We start from the raw sequence: 19,172 nt of genomic DNA, 5'->3' as shown, positions 1-19,172 counted from the left end.
AGGTGATCGTCGGCGGCATAGCCACAACGTCGGGTGCTCGAGACGCTCAGGTCGCTCGTGGATTGTTACTCCAAGTTTATATTGGTGCTTTTCTTTTCAGTATTGCTCCGAGGTCTGTATGATAGTCGCCATGGTAGCGAGCAGCAAGAAAACGCAATGATAAGATGTTTATTGTATCACAAGTCTGTAATTATCACGCTCAGAGTAAGAATGCAGATGTTGTGCTGTGTGCCCGCTGTGTATGGGGCTCCATGAGCAAAGAGACTCCATCATGCCCTGAAGCTACAGCATCAAGCCTTCCCAATTCGGACGTTATTCGCAACTTGATTGGACAGACTGGAACACAACTGTCAACCTTAGCACTACTATCAGCTTTTTGTCATTCCTCTTCACTCGTCCTGTCGTCTAGCTCTAGTACTCCTACAAAGTGTTTACTTCATTTACTTTTCGTATCGGAATCCAAACAAAACAAAGCAAAACCGTTCCATTCATTTGTGTCGGTGTCGGCGTGTTTATAAACCAAAGTCTCCCCGTACCTGAAGTCCTCAGGTGCCGCTCGCGCCAATGACCATGCCATGCAGTCCATCCTTCCATCCCATCATACATAAGAGCAAGCAAACCCATAAGGAGGAGGAAGAAAAATGTGTAGAATATGTGTCGTGTACATAATACATGGTTTAAGAAAGGAAATGAAAATGTTGTTGCCAAAAGAAAGAAAAGGAGAAAAAGAAGACACCCAAATATTCAAGCGTTTTTTAATGCTCCGATGAGCCAAAGTGATATATATGCCTCGAATGCGTTCGTGTGTGTCGGAGTAAGGCAAAAACTCCTGCTCTTTTTCTCGACGATAGTGTGTTCATGCCTTGACTGTTACCCAATAACTCCATCTCCATTCCCCATCGTCACTCTTCCCACATATACCGTAACTCCATGCCTCATGGTCATGTCAAACAAAACCACCCCAACATCCCACTTCCAATACCCTCTACAGCCGCCCGTCGTAACCTCAGTCTCGTAGCAGGATGCGACTCACCCCCCACCAGCTTTCCCTCCCCAACATCAACCGTAAAGTCCACAAAGTCGATCGTATTGCCATTCCCCACGGTAACGTTCCGCGCCGTGTCCCGACTGACGGGGTTACTCCCATCGTTCAGGATCGCCGCGCTGACTTGGGAAAACACCTTTTGGATCGCCGTCTGCGCTTCCTCGGCTCTGGCCAGGTCTTCCTCCTGCAGGATGTAGAGGACCGCGACCCTAGCGAAGTCGAGGATCTCTTCGGTGACAAAAAAGGTCTGGCTGGAACCGGGAGCTTGGGAGGCCATGGTCAGAGTGGTCGCGATGGTTCGTGTGGAGCTCGCCGAGCCGGTGCCGGTTGTGGTTATGGTTGTGAAGCCGGTGCCGTCACCGGAACCAGAGCCGGAGCCTGAGCCAGAACCGCTGCCGCTTCCGCTTCCTGAGCCGGAGCCGGAGCCCGAACCACTCCCACTGCCCGAACCGCTACCAGAACCTGACCCAGAGCCGCTTCCACTCCCACTTCCCGCAGTAGCCGTAGCAGTAGCACCAGCCCCTCCATTACCACTACCAGAACCAGCAGTCTCGCCACTCCCTGATCCTCCTCCTCCTCCTGCAGCACCACCACCACTCCCATCCCCATCAGCAGCAGCACTCGTCGTAGCCGCCGGCACTGACGCCACGGGCACTGAGGTAGCCGGCAACGGCGCCTCAAGCGTGATGGTCGTCAACTGTCCAACCAGCACCGAAATCGTCGTAATCGCCACTCCATCCACAATAACATTAGCCGCGTTCGCATTTACATCACCCAAGCCCCCACTCCCATTCCCATTTCCATTCCCATCAGCATCATTAGCAGCATCCAAACTAACCACCTGACTCTGTGCATCGCCTTGTCTGAGTGCTCTGCCGTCAAACGTAACCAGCGCGTTCTGCGCTCCACATGACAGTCCCTCCCGGTTGAACTTGGCTACGATCTCGCTTCCATCGAGAGGGATTGAAAAGTTTTGGTAAGAGTACGTCACCAACCGCGGGATGGCTGCTCCAATAGTGGCTGCGTCCCCGTCCAGTCCGGACCACGTCATGGCGCTGCATCCGGACGTGTCGATGGCGTTGCAGTTGAAGCCCGTGAATCCGTTTCGGCAAATACAGGAGCAGAACCCTTGGGAGACGATGTTCGTCCCGCCGTTTTCGCAGGTCACTTGCTGCTGGCATTGCTGCAGCTGTTGCTGGGCGGAGCCGGCGCCCTTGTGTTTTTGGAGCACTAGGAATTCGAGCGGGATGACCACGGCTGCGACTGTCAGGAGGACGATGGCGGTGAGGAGGAGGATGAAGCCCCAGACGGGCAGGCGGCAGATCCGTCGCCCGGGCTTTTTATGGGAGCCGTTGCTGCCATCGCTGGGCGGTCCGTCGCTGCCGTCGCCGCGGGAGTTGTTGTTGGGTGAGCGGTTGAGAGCTGCTAGAGGCCATGATTGGATTTGGTCTCGAAGACTATCGCGGAAGCGGCGGGGTGGGATTTGCGGGTGAGCGGGAGGTGGGAAGGCGGCGAGCATGTCCGAGAAGCCGGATTGGTGTTTTTCGTTTTCTACTGTTTTGGTTGTTAGCCTTGTTCTCTTCATTTGCAGACGGACGAAGGGTTGGGGGTAATCTTACCAGAGATCTCCTTCTCGGACCCAAACTCATCATACAGCTGCTCCTCGATCCTACTCGCAGGTCTCTTGCCGTTTTCCAAACTCTGTTCCAGCCGAGTCGCTCGCCGTATCAGCTCCGAAAGACTCGTCAAACTTCCCCTGGCCTGGGCTTTGCGGACGGCATCCATGTCGAGATTGGGCGGTCTCCTAATGGCCGAAAACCGACTGTACGTTCGTCCTCCTCCTCCAGGCATCCTCTCGTTCGACGACGAAGTCTGGTCATATGAGCTGGCATTATCATACGCATCCAAAATCGCATCTGTCGTGATGGCGGAACCAATCTGTGGAGTCTTGGCACTTGACGAGCTGGAGTGCTCGATATAACCCGTCCCTGTAGCGAAAGGGTCTCGGTAGGGCGTACCAGGAGTCGTCGGACCGGGACCCGTTCCTTGGTTCTCGCCAGCCCATCCTCCTCCATTCCCAACGCGTGGACTCGTCGCCGCTACCAACGTAGGCTTGGCCCTCTTCCCCACGCTCGCGTTCCTGACAAGTCGGCTGTCCTCGGCATCCTCCTCGTATCCCGGAGGTGCGTTCTCATTATTGTTTCGGTGCATCCCCATGACGTGCTCCTCGTGGTCCGTGGACGGATACTGCGGGCTGAGTCCGGGGGAAACGGTGCCCCAGCTGTCGGGTATTGCCGCGCTGGACGCAAAGGAGGTGTGTGATCTCGATCGTGTTCCTGGGCTTTCCTCGGGGATGGGCGAGACGAAGGAGGCATTTGAGTAGAAGGAGGACGCTCCGCGTCGTGCTGATGGCGGCGGTCCGAGGGTCACGCTTCGTCGGGGTGGTGGTAGTGCAGCAGCAGGCATTTGGCCGGGTAGCGGGAAGTCGGGGATCGTCCCCAACGACGAAAGCGTGGATGGTCGGGGAGGAGTCTCGGGGACGGTTGACAGTGGCTCTTGCTGCTGTTGCTGCTGCGGCTGCTGGTCAACTGCTACTATTCCGCCTTGCTGTGGTCTGTACTGAAAGCCCGAGACTGGCGTGGGTTCTTGCACTCTGGAGTTGTCCAAAATGGAAGGCACTCTACTCGGTCGTGGCGGCCGTACTGGTGGTTGTGACTTCCCAGCCGGAGGTCGATATGGCTCCTGCCCCTGCCCAGTAAGAGGAACTGCGGCCTGTGAGCCCAATGGCCACTGTGGAACCACTGGGATTGGTCTTGAGATGACTATTCCGATCCCGCCTTCCCTTGTCTGAATCTGAAGTCCTGCCGGTGCTGGTGGTGGCCGTTGAGACCGCGGTTGTTGCTGCTGTTGTTGTTGTTGTTGTTGTTGTTGTTGTTGTTGTTGTTGTTGTTGTTGTTGTTGTTGTTGTTGTTGTTGTTGTTGTTGTTGTTGTTGTTGTTGTTGCATCCCAGCTCCTGCTGTCCGCGCCCTGCTAGGCCGGGCAACCTGAGGCTCATTTTCTTCTGCCTCTACCACCCTCCGAATTGAAGGACCCTCTCTTAACCCAGCCTGCTCCCTCGCCCTCCTGACAGATCCTAGCTGTGACTGTCGGTCCATGTCTCTCCCATTTTGATAACTCATTTATGTGAAGCCCCTGACGACCGATCGAACATTCAAAGTGAGGTGTTTCCAAGCTCTTTCCCAGAGTGATCCAAAGTAGGTGCCCGCTCGGTGGTGTGTGTAGTATGTTCCCAGAAAACAATCACACAAACCAGAGACTTTGCTGTTTCCCGGTAGATGATGGTGACCTAAGAGGGCTGAATGGGCGAATGTAGGACGGGTTTCTCGTAACCGAATTTCTCTTGGCACCCCCAAAAGGTCGCACAACAAATAGCACCCTGACTCGGATATACCTGGGGGTGTTGCAAATGGGTCGAAGTAGAACTCTAAAGCGTAAGGTTGTGGAACCGATTTCTGAGGTGTAAGTATCCGTAATAAAACAAACGAGGGCTTGGTTCCCTGAAATTGCTGGGGAGGAAATCCACGGAATTGTTCCGTAGAGCGTGGGCTGAGCCGAACAAACAGCGCGATTTCGATGGCCTGGAGATTTGGAAGTTAGTGTTTGGGGAGGGTAGATGCCAGGAGAGCAAGTGCAAATGTGCAGAGGGTCTGGATATTGAGAAGAGTCAGTCAATGTCTGTACACCAAAGGGCTAGGACAATCAGAGACAAGCCCAATATGTCCGGGTTGTGGGAGCAACTGCTCCTGATATTGTTCGTTGTTTCTGCTAGGAAGACCCAGCTTCTGCAACAGGAAGCTGCTACGCAGCCCACAGCCAAGAAAAGGGGGTTTTGAACAACCGAGCATAGTGAAGAGGAGTGCGAAGACCACTTACAGTTTTTTTTGCTTGGGCGTCTTGGCAATGCCTCGAGAGCTTTCGAAGTGGTGGACTGGCCAATGCTCACCGATGGAGAAGACTGAATAATAATAGAGTCAAAGAAGAAGGTTCTTTGCCTGCCAAGATCACCCGAAAATTGCCAGGATAGTATTGCTCTCCCGGTCGACGGTGCGGGTGTGTGGCAAAGCAAAGCTTCCAGTTGAGTCGGCGAAGGGGATGAACGGGTGGATGTCGATGGTGGATGGGCGGGTGGATGACGAGAGATGGGTTGAACTGCTGGGGTTCTTCGCGTACGGCCGAGAGTCTGCAACAACGGGAGCCAAACGACCGGCAACGAGCCGGCTCGGAAGAGAAGGGAAGTGAAATAAGTGGACACCTTGGACCTGAGGTGAGTTGATGATGGGTATGGTAGAGTACGAGACCCAATGCTGTGTGTCCCCAGAAGACCGATGGTGTTTCAGCTTTGTGGGACGGAGACGGGGCCTCGCAGGGACTCGGTAAGGACGCCGTTACTTGGTGTAAAATAAGTAAAAAAAGGGGTGACGTCTGAAGTCGTCGTCGATCAGGCACAGCCTTGTAGGTAGGTAGCTAGGACAGCGTGATGGGGACGGCGAGCGGAAAGGAGAGCCGAAAAGAAGGGAAAGGTGAGTCCTCCGGAACAGTGAGTGATGAGGACCTCGGATTTTAGTAGGGCACACCCAAGTGCACCAAGTTTCCTCCCTAAGAATCCGGATTCTTGGAATGAGCAGCAGCAGGACACAAGGACAGATGCCACGAGCTGTTCTTGATGTCTGTTGAACGCAGCTGTCTTCTGTCCGGCTGTCAGGTGCGTGTTGGTGGAGGCGAAGGCCTTGCTTGTACAGCTTGCAGCCGAAGGAGAACGAAGGACAGGCAGCCAGGTCGTCAAGACCGTGCGTTAGAAAGCGAAAGAGGAAGATATCGGTATCAGCAGAAGGTCAAAAAGAGTGTAGCAGAAGCCAATTGGCTGAAGAAACAAGACCTGCGACGCAAGGCAAGGCAAGAAGCAGAAGCAGAAGCGAGTGACTTGTATGAAGTGAGGTGGTGTTGGCGATGTGGCTCGAGCACAAGACGTCCGAACTAGTAGCGGATTTCCTGCTGGGAACAGCTGCTCTCTGCAACACCACAGCAACCAGAACTGCAACTACCAGAGGAGGCAAGGCAACGAAAGTGATGGAGGGGGGCGGAGCTGACGGAGCAAAGAGGGTAAAAGAGGGGAGAAACACCCGAGGTCGAGAACTAAAAGAGAGTCTTTTCCTGGAAGGCTGAAGCGCAACAAGTTCCCGAGTCCAGAGATTCTGGAATGGGGATGAGGAAATGAAGGGGACTACGGGGATCTGGATGCCCTCGGGTCCCCTGGCCTGGCAAAACACCACCCTCGTTGACCGGGATGTGATCAGTCGATACCACCCAGCCTTATATATTACCCTGCATGATATAGGTCGGACTTGCACCCATTTCTTGCCAGTCTCGCCAGTCCCTTCATCAAACACTCCCGACCATGACAAGGAGTTGTGTGTGAAACAGAGGCCCTGGAAAGGCTTTGGTAGGTATAAGAAGACAAGAGGCCCAAGAGACGCGCCCATCTCCATTCTTTGAGTGCCCCGGTTCCGCGTCATGGTCATCGGATCTGACCCATTCGATCTGATCTGCTAACCATTATGATCGCTCAGTGGATGGATACATACCTTACATACACACAAAAAGTATGATATGATGATGCCCACTCCCGCGAAGGATGTGATGTGCTTATCCATCCCGAGTCCGTCCAGAAGCGCTTGCGATCTGGGTAGTATCATTCTGAAGGAATTAACCAAGACATGATCGTCTCAAGGAAGATGAAAAGGCGCCAGCCACTTTTCCTTCTCCTGGTCTTCCATTTCCCCCAGGTCATGATTCCCACATGGGCTGAACATCTTCCGTCCACGCCTTTTGCTGTGCGACGCCAGCAAGCCCTCAACACGAGGACTGACTGCCAGCAAGTTTGATGGGCTGAGATGCGGCGTCGCGGTCGTGGGAAGTTTACGGGCGAAAAGAAAACGGGAAAGGCGGCCACACACACGAGGCCACGGGAAATGAAAAAGCCATGGCGAACACGTGCGGAAGTCGGCAGAGGCAGAGAGGTAGGCAGCTCTCCTGTCGCGTGTGTTTTGCATGGCGTCAGGCTTGCTCACGGATGAGAAGCCGATGAGGGGCGATGAACCCCCCAAGCCACATCTCAACGGTTGTGAGAGAGAGAGAGAGGTGAGGGGTTGGATTTGGAACTTGGTTATTTGGACGACATCGTTGGTCAACGACTCAAACCGTAGAAACCACTCGTTGTTGAAGATGAATGAGAAACCGAACTGGAAGTGGAATGAATTGGTCAAAGGAAAGAGAGAGTCGATCGAACCGACACCACCTCGACACGCGTGCACTGACGCAGGAACACCCCCCGCTAAGAGATTGCCCCACCCCTTGAGCTTTCCTCAATCCATCAGGTCATTGCAACCTCAGGCCAAATCGGAAACACTAGCGCCGCCATCATCCGCGGTGGAGCACAGACCCCACTGTCTCTACCTCATAGGGCAGTTTTCTGGCCAAAGCTTTTCTCTTTCCATCAACACGCGCTTCCACGACTTTCCCCAAGACTCAAACCAAATGTCCAACCAATTCCATTTCGCGTCCGCACCTTCGAGTGAAGTGAAGACCTCATCGGATCTGGCGGATCATCTGCGACATTGAGAAATTTATCGAGTGACCGATCACAAATTCTCCGTTCGCGAAGCCCACAAATGCTCGAATGTGGTTTGCGGTAACCCTTCAACATCAGTCTCTTCCGTCCTCGTCCACCGGTCGCTAATCGTCGTTCCCGTTCGGTCTTCGGTCTTCCATGGTAGATGACAGCCACTCAACCACAAAATGATCACCTCACTTACGAGCAGGTTGGTCCTGCATCACGGTTAATATACCGAAACTACGGTTCAGGCCAAGCAAGCAAACTCTTTCATCATCCCTTTGGAACAGTCACGAGGGACAAGAAGTTTTCCCCCCGAATCCCCAGCAGCATAATGTTTATGAAACTGAGCCAAGAGGTTTGACGGCAAGCAGTTTTGCTTGGGTAACTTTGCAAACAAACACATTACACACTCACTCCGTGGGGATTTATCGGATACAATGACCAGTTTGATCAAGTAACCAGGGAGACAAGAGAGGCGATTTCGAGCCCTTTCGATAAGTACTCGCCCTCTCCGATTATGATGCCCTTCTGTCGGTGTGATCCCGTGGCCTCCGCTGCATACCTTTCTCTTTGCTTTCTCCCCTTTACTGCGTTTTCAGGGCCATACGGTGACGGCGACGGTGACCTTGATGTGTTGATCTTTTCTTAGCATTGTCACAGATCTGCCTGTATGGGAAGCGGCAAACCGTCCATCCACCGTTGACATGACACAGCCCGGTGCGGTGTGACGGGTCGCCGTTGAAAAGTTTGTTTTTGTTGCCCGTGGAAACCTCTGCGATGAGACACTCTGTTTTTGATTATGGACGGGAGTCAACCCCATATCGTGAGAAATCAAGAGGATAGCTCGGCTCTTCAAAGCATAACTTCTTTTTCATCTCGGCCTCGTGATTATGATCGGAGAGTAATAGGTGTCGAGGAGATCACAAGCCTCTTACACCACCACCACCACCACCACCTTGCCTCTATATCACGCCAAACCATTTGCAAAGCCCAAGCCCAAATGCCAGATCCGTCGGCTCACAAGGCGAAACCGTTGATCGGCAGTTTGCTGCGCTTACGCTAGTGCGTAAAAGCTCTTCTTCTGTACTTGCTTCAGAGGTTCGCTTCACCGTCCAGTCCAGTCCACTCCATTGTCACCTGCGTCAAACAGTTCGTCGTCGCCGATTCTTGATTTTGTGGCTTGCTGATGAGCTGTAATGTGCATTGGCTACTAGCCGAACCTCTCTCTTGACGGCAGGAGGCCAATAAGGAGAACAGCGTGGGAGAGGTAACAAAGTAGACACATATGGTACTGTGCTACCTGCCGAGTGAACCCTAACGAGGCTAGGTAGCATGGCTACATGTATTTCTAAAATTAAGGCAACACCAAAGACCGGAGTCCCGGGACGTAAGGCCTGTAAGGCTTGACCGACCTGGCGGTGTCATGTTTGCTTTTTCTGTCTTGTGTGGGTGTGGGTGTTGTTTTGCCTGGCTTGGCTGTCAGTCATCGATCGCGCTTGCTCTTTTCTTTCCCCCTGCATAAGGCAAAACCGGGGAGCCATCGCCGGACTTTTCGTGTTCGTGACTTATGTTTTGGGCCCGGGGGAGGGGTCCCGGAAGGCCCGCTCATCGCCGACGACGATGTGAGTTGGGGGCGGTGTGGTGATGCGGATCTTGTCACATCGCATTGATGTTGAGTTAGGTGGTGAGTCTTGGCCAATGTTGTAATGCGTACCATAGATGGTTAGTCGATCATCTGAAGGCGAGAGGAGAAAGTCAATAACACCTGGGAGGTAATGCGTTGAGAAAAGCCTTGTTCGTCATCTACCTTACATGCTACATCTCAAAAAGTTGATGGTGGCTGCCATTGTTTGGTGGTTTGGTATTTTTTTCAAGTTTGCTATGCTACCTACTGTGTATGCTAGTAACTCCGTCAAACTTTTCCTCGAAGCCTTACGACTGCCCGTTGTTGAGACCACAGCTTGTCATCGGGCCAAGAGTTAATGGAATGTGTCAAGTAAGTAATAAGTTCAGGGACAATATAGTCCCGGCGAGCTCCGCGCGCCTCCTCATTCCACTGGAATGTAAATCTTGCTCCCGGCTCCCGGGACCAGTTAAAATGTGGATGAGGATCAAGTCCGTCCTGTGCATCATTGCTCCTGTGTGACCCAGCCATCCAGCCGTTCTTTCAGCCTCTCAAAGACGGAACTGAGCACTCAGACACGATGACCTACATCGACACATGTTGGTATTATGTAGGCCATCTTGCTGTAAGAGATTAACTAACACCTTAAAAAAAGGCTGGCAATATCGGAAAAATAAATTTGGACTTCTCAAGTCCTCAAATATCCTTCCACTCAGGTACCTATGTTTCTCAACTCCAACAACGGTCGACTGAATGACAATCTCCCGTAATGTTAGCCCCGAGTTAGATTGCCAACAATGACCACACAGCATTCGCTAGTCAGCTGCGGTGCGTGCAAGGTCATATATACCAGGCTACGCTGTATTGAAGGCATCATACCTACAGACACGCTGGTTCAGAACGCTAGGTACTGTTGGACCAACCTGATTCAGTTGGAAACAGTTTCTCAGGGAAACGAAGGCTGGAGAAATCTTGTATTAGGTTGGCTCCAACAGAAATTTGTCATCCTCACCCCGCTGTGGTAGTTGGGAAGAGACTCTATACTGGAAACCGTGATGTAGATCGTCGAGGTTGGCGATTAGGTATGCAGAGAGCCAGTCACCTTGTGGTTGCGAGGGATGTTCTCTCTGGGGAGGTTTGCGCGACGAAGCACTGACGGCGACAACCAGGGCAGCTCCTTTACCGGTTTCCTTCAGCTTTTTGCTGTTCGAATCTTTCCAGTCGCTAAGTAACTAGAGAGTTGACTACCTGAGTTTCCCAAGTGTTGGTCTCCCTCCTTGTCAATGTCACCCAATTTGTAGTGCCAACCAGCCTCTTGAACCCCATGTCGGCGATGCACTACTGCGTACTCTGCTTGTAGATGTATGCCATGGATAGTAATCACTTTGATATGATTTGAATACGATATGCATCTGTTTGGCTTGGCTTGCCCGGTACCTGACAGGTTTGACACCATCACCACTAACAGAACATAGTTGGATTCCGATTCGGTACCGTAGGGTATTGCGTAGTGTGTGGTTCATTATTTGGGGGATTGTTGGGAGAATGATACCTTATCCCGAGTCCGACCGACGGTCCCGATTTCTGAACATCTTGATCATGAAGAAACCCGACATTTTTTTCGATGACAATACCGACCGACCGGAAACTTTCCCGCGGTGTGGGATGGTAGATGTGTGGTTGACCTTGCAGATCTGACAAACTGCTTGCTTTGTTCACAGTGCTCAGTTGTCACTCGCTCGAGAGTTTCTGGGCTGTCAAGCTGTCTGTCTGGTCTGCAAGATATCGGTCCTGGAGTGAAACTGAGACTGAGACTGAATCTGAGACTCTGTAAGAACTAAGAAAGAGAGATGTATCGGTGCACGAACCATGAGGTTCAAAAGATGACGACCCCTTTACCAATAAAGTCTTGGTTGATGGCGTAAGTATACCTAGTACACTACAACAACTCGAATGGCAAAGTCCCTCCCATGATGACGAGATAATCGCCGACTAAGGGAGTATCGTTTCAGGTCTGCTGTTGGTTGGTTCAGGTTGGTTGGCTGGTTTGGCCGGTTTGGGGGTGACACGGTGAGTGACGGAAGGTTGTCGTCGTCCAATGCTTCTTGTCCCATCGGAGCACGAAGTAAGGGAAAAGAGGTAAGATACGAGCTGCGACGTAACCTATTGGTTTGTTCTGTGCTAGGTCATAGCTGATGTGTGTGAATCGTGAACTGTTAACTGGTAAGAAAGTACACAAGGGGGGTGGCATGGCAGAAGACAGTCCGATAGAAGTCGCAGTCCGACCGACATCGGGATGGATATTTGATAGTGGCGAAAGTCTTCGGTGTTGTTTGTGACTTGGCGGTTGGTTCTTGGCCGTGTCCGCTACTTTTCCTCCCAAAGGGATCTTGTCCAGACTCAGCCAGACAAATGATCGCGGGGGATCCTGTATTTCTGCCTGGGAAAACAAAAGCGTGGATGAGGTTTATTATTCGGTTGGAGATGACAGAAATAGAAAAGAGGTTAGCAACTCGGGAGAAAAAGAAAACAACGATTGGCAACCAAGGCCTGAAACATCAAGACGTCAAATGTTGGCCATTGGAGAGTATGACTTTTTCACTTCTCGCCTAAAATGCCCTGGCTCGCCTGGCATATAGTGCATGGGCCACTGCATAATGAAAGGTCGCATGTGAGGCCGCTTTGGCCGTTGAGGATGGTCGACGGTTGGTGTGGAGATGAGGTTGTGGTTGGCTTCCCCCAAAGGAGCCATGTTGGTTCTGAATTTCCAGCGGCTGGTGAGTCCCCTCTCTCTTGCTGCTTGCATGATGTCCCCCGACCGGCCGGGTGAGCACGGGAAGAAGGAGCACTTTGCAGGACAGGTTAACCCTTCCTCTTTCTGCTCCAGATATCCCACCACCCCGCCTTGTAATAAAAATGTGTGTGTACCTGACGAACAATGAATGGGCATCAACACCCGGTAATTTCTATCATGTGCTTCTTCGATAGTGTTGCAAGTTGAACCTGATGGTGTCTCTGTACGTCAATCGAGGGTCAATAAACCCATGCAGCCGACTTGTGCAGCATTGACACTTAAAGCGAGCCGAGGTGGGGAGCTGATGCGCAACTAAGCCCTGATATGGACTTGGTTCAGGCCAATTACAGGAGAGCCTCCACTGAAGCAGAAGCAATCGTGATCATTGAACTCTCTTTAAAACTCCATCGCGAATACGTACACCGTTGATGGTTTCATATGAAAAGAGAAAAAAGCACAGTATGTTCCGAGACATAGACGGGCTGTCATGCGGCGTCTCTTGCAGCAAGACATGTCGCTAAGGTTGGCCATGTCCACGGTACGGACCGTACAAGTATCCGTCATCCAGATTGCAGTCACCAGTCACCACTCCTCCGTTTCTCAGTCGTCAACTGCATGCGCGCCCATCCATCCAAAGAACGTCCTGCCTGTCCGTTCGGTTCCACTTCACAGTTCTTTTGGCCTGGGCTGTCGTGTATCCCCAGAGTTGGGCTGGACGCCACCGTTGAGTTGACCACGGATGGCCCATGGCCGTCGCTCCGGCAGGTCCCCGGCGATTACTGAACAACACATCATGAGGTAGAGAGGTAGACGGTCGGAGGCTTTGCGGAAGTACAATCACCGGTGATGGCATGGAAGCTGGATAAAGAGGAGACATGATGGACTCGTTGGACAATCTGGATTTCCGGACTTTCATTTGCCATTTTCTTGCTCTCTCTCTCTCTCTTCCATCTTTAGATATCGAACCATCCCCATCTCCTTCTCAGGTCTGGACTCTACACAAACGGGCTGAGCTCTCATACCCGACGGTATTGTTCGAGTCACCAAAAGATCTCCGTCCTGTCGACGTCTCGTGATATCCTTTTACGAAGGCAGTGGCCGGGATCCTCGACATCGACCCCGGCTGGTTTGGTGCTTTGATCGGGGACACCTGGGACCCAGCAACGCGCACACACACGAGGCTCGGCCCTGTAACCGGTGGGTTGGTTCGTACCTTGCCTGCCCCGGTAGCTTGAACTCATCTAGGCCTCTTTGGCTCTGAAGCCATCCCGGACTAGACTCCACCGGGCACCACACTGGGCACCACCAGGGCCACCACAAGCGACGGACGAGACCCTCACGACCCTTCCGACCTTTCAGGCTTCTCGCCTTTCTGTTGGGACCATCCAACGCTTAATTATTCGCTTGCGCCCAGCTGGAAAACAAGGGTTCAACTTCTCAAGCTCAATCCATTCCCGCCCTTCCCCGCCGCTTTGGCCCCCAATCCATTCTCAAAAAAGTATACCTCCCAGGCTGTACTTTAACCCCCCCTAACGCCCGGCGGCGCTTGTTGCTTCATTTTCTACAGTTTCCTGCTGTTGGGTCGTTGGGACTACTACTAGCGAGCGGACGACGCGCGAAGAGAAAACAACCTTGTGAAGAAGAGGGGGGCCAGCCGGAACACCAATCCAGTCGAGTGGAAAACAGCCCTGCGAAATTAGGAGGCCCAAAATTTTCCTTAAGCGGTCCAGAATCCCCCGACTCGGAACGATTCCCTCGTTGGCGACTGTTCTCCGTTACGTACCGATACCGATACCCTTTCCCAGAGGAGCGAACCAGAACGAGAAACGGACTCGAGACTTTTTCCGCCTACTTTTTTGCTTTCACAAAATCGCCGATTGCTGCTTAGGTAGAGAAACTCACCTTTCACCGAAAAGGCGCCCAGCCCCGTCCATTCAGTCCAGTCCTTCTTGATTCACACCTATATCCGCACCGGGTCCCGATTGTCACAAAAAAGCCAACATCAAAAGTCGCCCTTACTGCATGCTGCGACGGCCGAGCTGGAATATCGTTGTATCCGCCAATTCGGCGTCCCGCGAACAGCTGGAGCTGTTTGGAAGCTTGTTGGAGCATTTGCGCTGCTTGCTTGGGCTTTGACCTCTTAGGTCTTTTTTTTTCTGGTTGTCTAAGCTGCAAAAAGTTGGAGATCCCGCTGAGCCAATTCCATCCCAAACACTGAAGGACAACAAAAAAAAAAAAAAAACCGGCGCGCAGCAAAAGGGGGGCAGCACAAGCATATCGAAACTCGACGACAACCATTACCCCCGACAAACGCAATTCGCATCTTCGAAACGGGCAAAAGTTGAGACGGATCAGGACGCGTCCATTTGGCTTTTACATTCACCTGTTCTTATAAGCCCTGTGCCAGCTGTCTGTCTGTCTTGTCTGTGGTGGAACTGCTCCAGTCCTGTTGACAATGACGCGCACTTACGGATACCAGCCTTGGTGAGCAGCCGCCCTTATCTCTTATTGCATCAATTGTTTACTGGGCCTCCTCCCCATTCATCCGTCTTCATCCAGACGGCCCTTCTTCCTATCCCCTTTCCTAGATCACACAACATCTCACTGGAGCCACTGCAGTGCTCATCATCAGACGTGCTGTTAATCCCTCTGATCTCTTTGCTCTAATGCTGATTTATCTTATAGCCGCGAATTTCATATTGTTGTCCTAGGCACCGGTATGTTGTGCTCTTATCAGTCCCCCACCTCTCTCTCTCTATCAGTCACTATGAACCTCCCGTTCTTCGTGGAAAGAAAAACAAAACACGAAAACTCCCTACTACTACCGTGCCAAGACATGCGGCATCACATGCTACAACTGCTGACTTTGAATGGGCTTACTTAAGGTGGCGTCGGCAAGAGTTGCCTAACTGGTATGTTGCATTCCCCCTATTTAACTACTACCTGCACGAACGACAAACCCCTGTCACCTCTCGGGGTGGACAAAACTCGAAGACTGGGGGCCTCATGATGCTGACGATGATATGAACAACAACAGCACAATTCGTACACAATGAGTGGATTGAAAGTTATGATCCAACCATCGAGGACTCGTATAGGACACAGGTTTCTGTCGATGTAAGTCTTAACTTGTCCATGTTGGATCGATGTTGTATATGTATTATGTTTCAGATTGGCTAACAGAAGACTTGCTCATATACAGGGACGACAAGTGATACTGGAAATGTGAGACAAACCAACCTGCTCTTCACTCACTCACCCATGAGCACTTCTTCATCTGTTTTATTGGGGGTCACCATTGAGATTCTAACATGTCGTTTTCATTCAAAATCAGCCTCGACACCGCCGGTACGGAACAATTCGGTGAGTACCTACCTACTAGCAAACCACCACCCCCCCCCTTCTTCTCAACCTTAGGACTCACCTCGCTAACAATTTCGGGCAGTTGCCATGCGAGACCTATACATGAAAGCCGGGCAAGGCTTCCTGCTAGTCTTCAGCATCACCTCGCAAGCCTCGCTAGACGAGCTCAGCACGCTCCGCGAGGAGATCATCCGCATCAAAGACGACGAGAAGATTCCCATCGTCATGGTCGGCAACAAGGCCGACCTGCTGGACCAGCGAGCCGTCGATCGCAAAGAGGCGTTTGCTATCTCGCAGCAGTGGAATGCGCCGTATTATGAGGCTAGTGCTAGGACGAGGAGTATGTTTTTTTTTCTCTTTCATTTCCTCTTTCCCCCATAACAAAATGATCCAGAGAAGGTACTGACGGCCAAAACAGCAAACGTAGACGAAGTCTTCGTCGACCTCTGCCGGCAAATGCTCCGAAGAGACGATAGCGGCCACAACGACGACGACTACGACGGCACACGCAACGGTGGCCTTGTAAGTGGTCCTGGTGGGTATTACGGCCAAAAGCAAGAGGCAGGAGATGGTGGTGCTCATGGGTCCATGATGAAGAAGAAGCGCAGGAGAAAGAGGAAGGGCGATCATAAGTGCATAATCATGTGAAGCTGAGCATGCATAGTGTGGACTTTGATTTCTATACCGGGTTGAGTGAGAAGCATTAATAAGCGTGGTCTCTAGACGGACTGAGGGACACATTTTTTTTTGGATACGATTTTTTGTGAAGCTGGCGGGGATGATGGATCTGTTGAGTATTGTGAGGCTTCTCACGGTAGTTCCAGCTGGGAGACCGACTGACGACTCGAGATGAGTGGAGGGAGAGAAAGATGGACACTTCAGTTGGAAATGCGAGGTTGAGAAGATCGGGCTCGAGGACGGGACCGATGGGATGGAAAGAGCTCCCGTCATCTTAGACCGATGTTGTGTTCTGGGAAGGCACGATGAGAAACTCAAAGACAACCAAGAGGGGAAGAGAGGAAGAGCGGAAGAGGGGAAGAGCGGAACATGCCGAAGAGATTTGGAAGGCGCAGTGGGTGGGCGCCGTGGGCTCCTGAATTTTCAGGTCTCTCACAAATCCAAAATCCCCCCTCGTAGGTCTCTCTGACTGAGATGCCGATGGAAAGCCGATCGCATCCATCACTCCCGCCGTGTTAGGTTAAGTTGCTTTCTGTCCCTTGACTTGACCTATGTTTTCAGCTTCATCTCAGATTCATTCTGGTCGTTGTCATAACACAACCCTTCCAAGTTGTGTTCTATTTCTACCTGTTGGTCATAAAGCAGGCGGTTTACAAAAGCTCCTCGTTTATTTCCCCTTCTTTTTTTAGGAAGTCCAGCCAGATGACGCCCCTGTGCCCCCCGGCGAAGCTCGAAGCTTTCATTTGTGACGCGCACACTTTGTGTGTGCCAGTGTAGGGAAGTCCAAACTCGTGCTGTCAATAATAATAATAGCCCTGAATTCCAACATCGAAAGCGGTTTGTTTATGTTCCTCCTCTCATATATATCCGACTTCATTTCTTCCGTGTGTTCTCATCTAGCCCTAGTCATCTATCGCACCGTCCCCTTCACGCTTCACGCCCTGCCTACCGCCGCGTTCTCCCCATCTACCATGGTAGGCGTACTCGCACCTGTATCCTCCTCACTCTCATTTTGCTTTTGCTCCTGTGCCTCAGCCATCATTATCATCCCATTGTTCAAATCCTGATCTTGCTGCTGTCCAGCAGCAGCAGCAGCAGCAGCAGCAGCATTCTCCTCCTGCTTCTCCAAATCCCTCTGCTCACTTTCAACCTCACCCTCCTCCTCCTTTTCCCCCGTCTTCTTCTCGCCCCTCACCCAAAACTTCCACCACCCAATACAATCCACCTCCCTCTCCTCCCACTTCCAATGCTCCCCCCGCGCCTTATACTCCCCCAGCACCTCGTCAAAAGTCTTGCCATCCTTCTTGAGCTGCTTTCTTATCTTCCTCGTCCTCGCCAGCCAAATCAGGTGCGACCCAAATATCCCGAGCTCGAGCAAGACGCAAATGATGTACAGCACGCCGCCGAGCACGTCGAACGTGTTTTGCGTCACCACAGCCATCAACGAGAAAAAGGCTCCGGAACAGTCCATGGCCAGGAAGATCCAGTTGATGCCCACCACCCGTCCGTGGCGCTTGTACATTTCTCGGTAGGGGGGCAGCAGGCCGGCGGCGAGCAGGATGGCGGCTATGATGCCGATGACGAAGATTGGGGTTTCGTTGCCGTCTCTGTAGAGGGGCTTTTTTGGGGGAGGGGTTTGTTAGTCTTTGAAGTTGAAAAAGGGAGGGCAATAAGGACGGAAAACTTACCCGCAGTGTCAAAATCAGTGCAGCTTCAGCGCCAGCGAATACACAAGCGATGGTCAATGCTAGCAGACTAGCTTTCCAGACTGGCCATTTTCTTTTTTTCCCCTTTATTAGCAATCTGTACCTTATCTTATTCACCAACTCACACCAACCTCAACTCAACCCCAACTCCGCTGGGGGAAAAGGAAGTGAAATAAAGGAAAGAACACTTACGATCCATAAATCAATATCTGCGCCCAACCAACCAAACAAAGCGCCATAAACACCTGCGGCTGCACCTGGATCGGGATATTAAAGTTCTGCGCTATCGCGTACACCCCAAACGGCACGCCGCACAGCGCCCAGAGGAACATCATGGTCCCCGGTAGCCCCGTCGTCTGTTTTCTGCGCCAGTTGGTCCATATTTGTGGTATCAGTTGGACGCACCAGAGGCTGTTTGTTTCAGTTAGTTAGTTACGGTTTAGGCCTGAAGACAAGGAGAAAAGATGAGAGGAAGGAGTTGGTTGCTTACACAGTTCCTATCGTCCCGAGGACATTGGCGGCCTATGATTGTGATCTTTCGTTAGTGTTACTTGTTATGAATGATTAGGGTTGTACGACATCATTGTCGAAGCCGTGGGTCGTGGTTCAGATGTTATAATGATTGAAATTGGGGTAGCAGGTAACACAAGCTTCTCTGCCAAACAGTGCGGGAACGGGATGGATGACGTACAACGGGGATTTCTGTCTGAGGTGCCATGGACGTCTGTGTCTGTGTCTCGAGTTTGAGTAACCTCTTTTATTATCGCTCTTTCTTTCGTCCGCGTAGCCAGGTGCTGGTTGATGATGATAATGTTCAAGGTAGTAGTACCGTATATATTCGTTCGACCATTACCATGTATCCCGAGGTTGCTTGCTTGGCCTGAAACTTCTGTTCACGATAAAGACTAGTAGAGGTAGTGATTTGATGATTACAAAGTAAACATTAAACTTGCAGAGATGAATGAATGGTGTGCTCGTCTATCAACACTTTTATGCATCGATGGCGATTTGCATGGATGATGCAAAGAGATATAAGAAAAATGTTCAGTTGGAATGCCGACTCTGGACTGAGAAAAAATATGTTCATGTCCGCATCAGATTCCCTCCCAAGTTGAGTTAAGCGGCGAATCTTCCAGCCATGCACACGCACCAACCCATATGTGTTGGACTCTTGCTTTGTCTGTCAAAGCGGCTGCCAATTCTAGGTAGTTAGAGAACTGGGGAAAAGGCACGGAGAGCACTGACGATAGGCAAGGAAGACAGATCGGGGACAGATCCAGAAAATCGG

General features: G+C 51.7%; 3 protein-coding genes across 3 annotated transcripts; 1 reads left to right on the top strand and 2 right to left on the bottom strand.

The window, feature by feature from the left end:
- Window positions 1-139: 139 nt before the first annotated feature.
- On the bottom strand, window positions 140-4,051 carry SMAC4_09076 (uncharacterized protein; the record flags this gene model as incomplete). The annotated part of the gene is made up of 2 exons (XM_003344045.2): window positions 140-2,599; window positions 2,665-4,051. The coding sequence occupies 2 exons, from the start codon at window positions 4,049-4,051 to the stop codon at window positions 942-944; spliced, it is 3,045 nt and encodes a 1,014-aa protein (XP_003344093.2). The 3' UTR covers window positions 140-941.
- A 10,340-nt stretch (window positions 4,052-14,391) lies between these two features.
- Window positions 14,392-16,238, top strand: SMAC4_09077 (uncharacterized protein). The gene is made up of 8 exons (XM_024655400.2): window positions 14,392-14,621; window positions 14,823-14,854; window positions 15,023-15,049; window positions 15,175-15,254; window positions 15,340-15,362; window positions 15,472-15,500; window positions 15,583-15,840; window positions 15,919-16,238. Exons 1-8 carry the CDS (start codon window positions 14,593-14,595, stop codon window positions 16,146-16,148), a joined length of 708 nt encoding a protein of 235 aa, XP_024511293.1. The 5' UTR covers window positions 14,392-14,592; the 3' UTR covers window positions 16,149-16,238.
- Window positions 16,239-17,094: 856 nt separating this feature from the next.
- On the bottom strand, window positions 17,095-18,692 carry SMAC4_09078 (uncharacterized protein). The gene is made up of 5 exons (XM_003344047.2): window positions 18,576-18,692; window positions 18,375-18,406; window positions 18,077-18,295; window positions 17,867-17,957; window positions 17,095-17,796 (listed from the first exon to the last, which is right to left on the bottom strand). Exons 1-5 carry the CDS (start codon window positions 18,600-18,602, stop codon window positions 17,113-17,115), a joined length of 1,053 nt encoding a protein of 350 aa, XP_003344095.1. The 5' UTR covers window positions 18,603-18,692; the 3' UTR covers window positions 17,095-17,112.
- Between the last annotated feature and the right edge of the window lie 480 nt (window positions 18,693-19,172).

This window comes from Sordaria macrospora, chromosome 1 (genome assembly GCF_033870435.1).
Source record: "Sordaria macrospora chromosome 1, complete sequence".
In the NCBI taxonomy this organism is placed as follows: domain Eukaryota; kingdom Fungi; phylum Ascomycota; class Sordariomycetes; order Sordariales; family Sordariaceae; genus Sordaria; species Sordaria macrospora.
The sequence above is the reverse complement of the archived record's forward strand: the minus strand, read 5'-3'. Positions and strand labels throughout refer to the sequence as shown.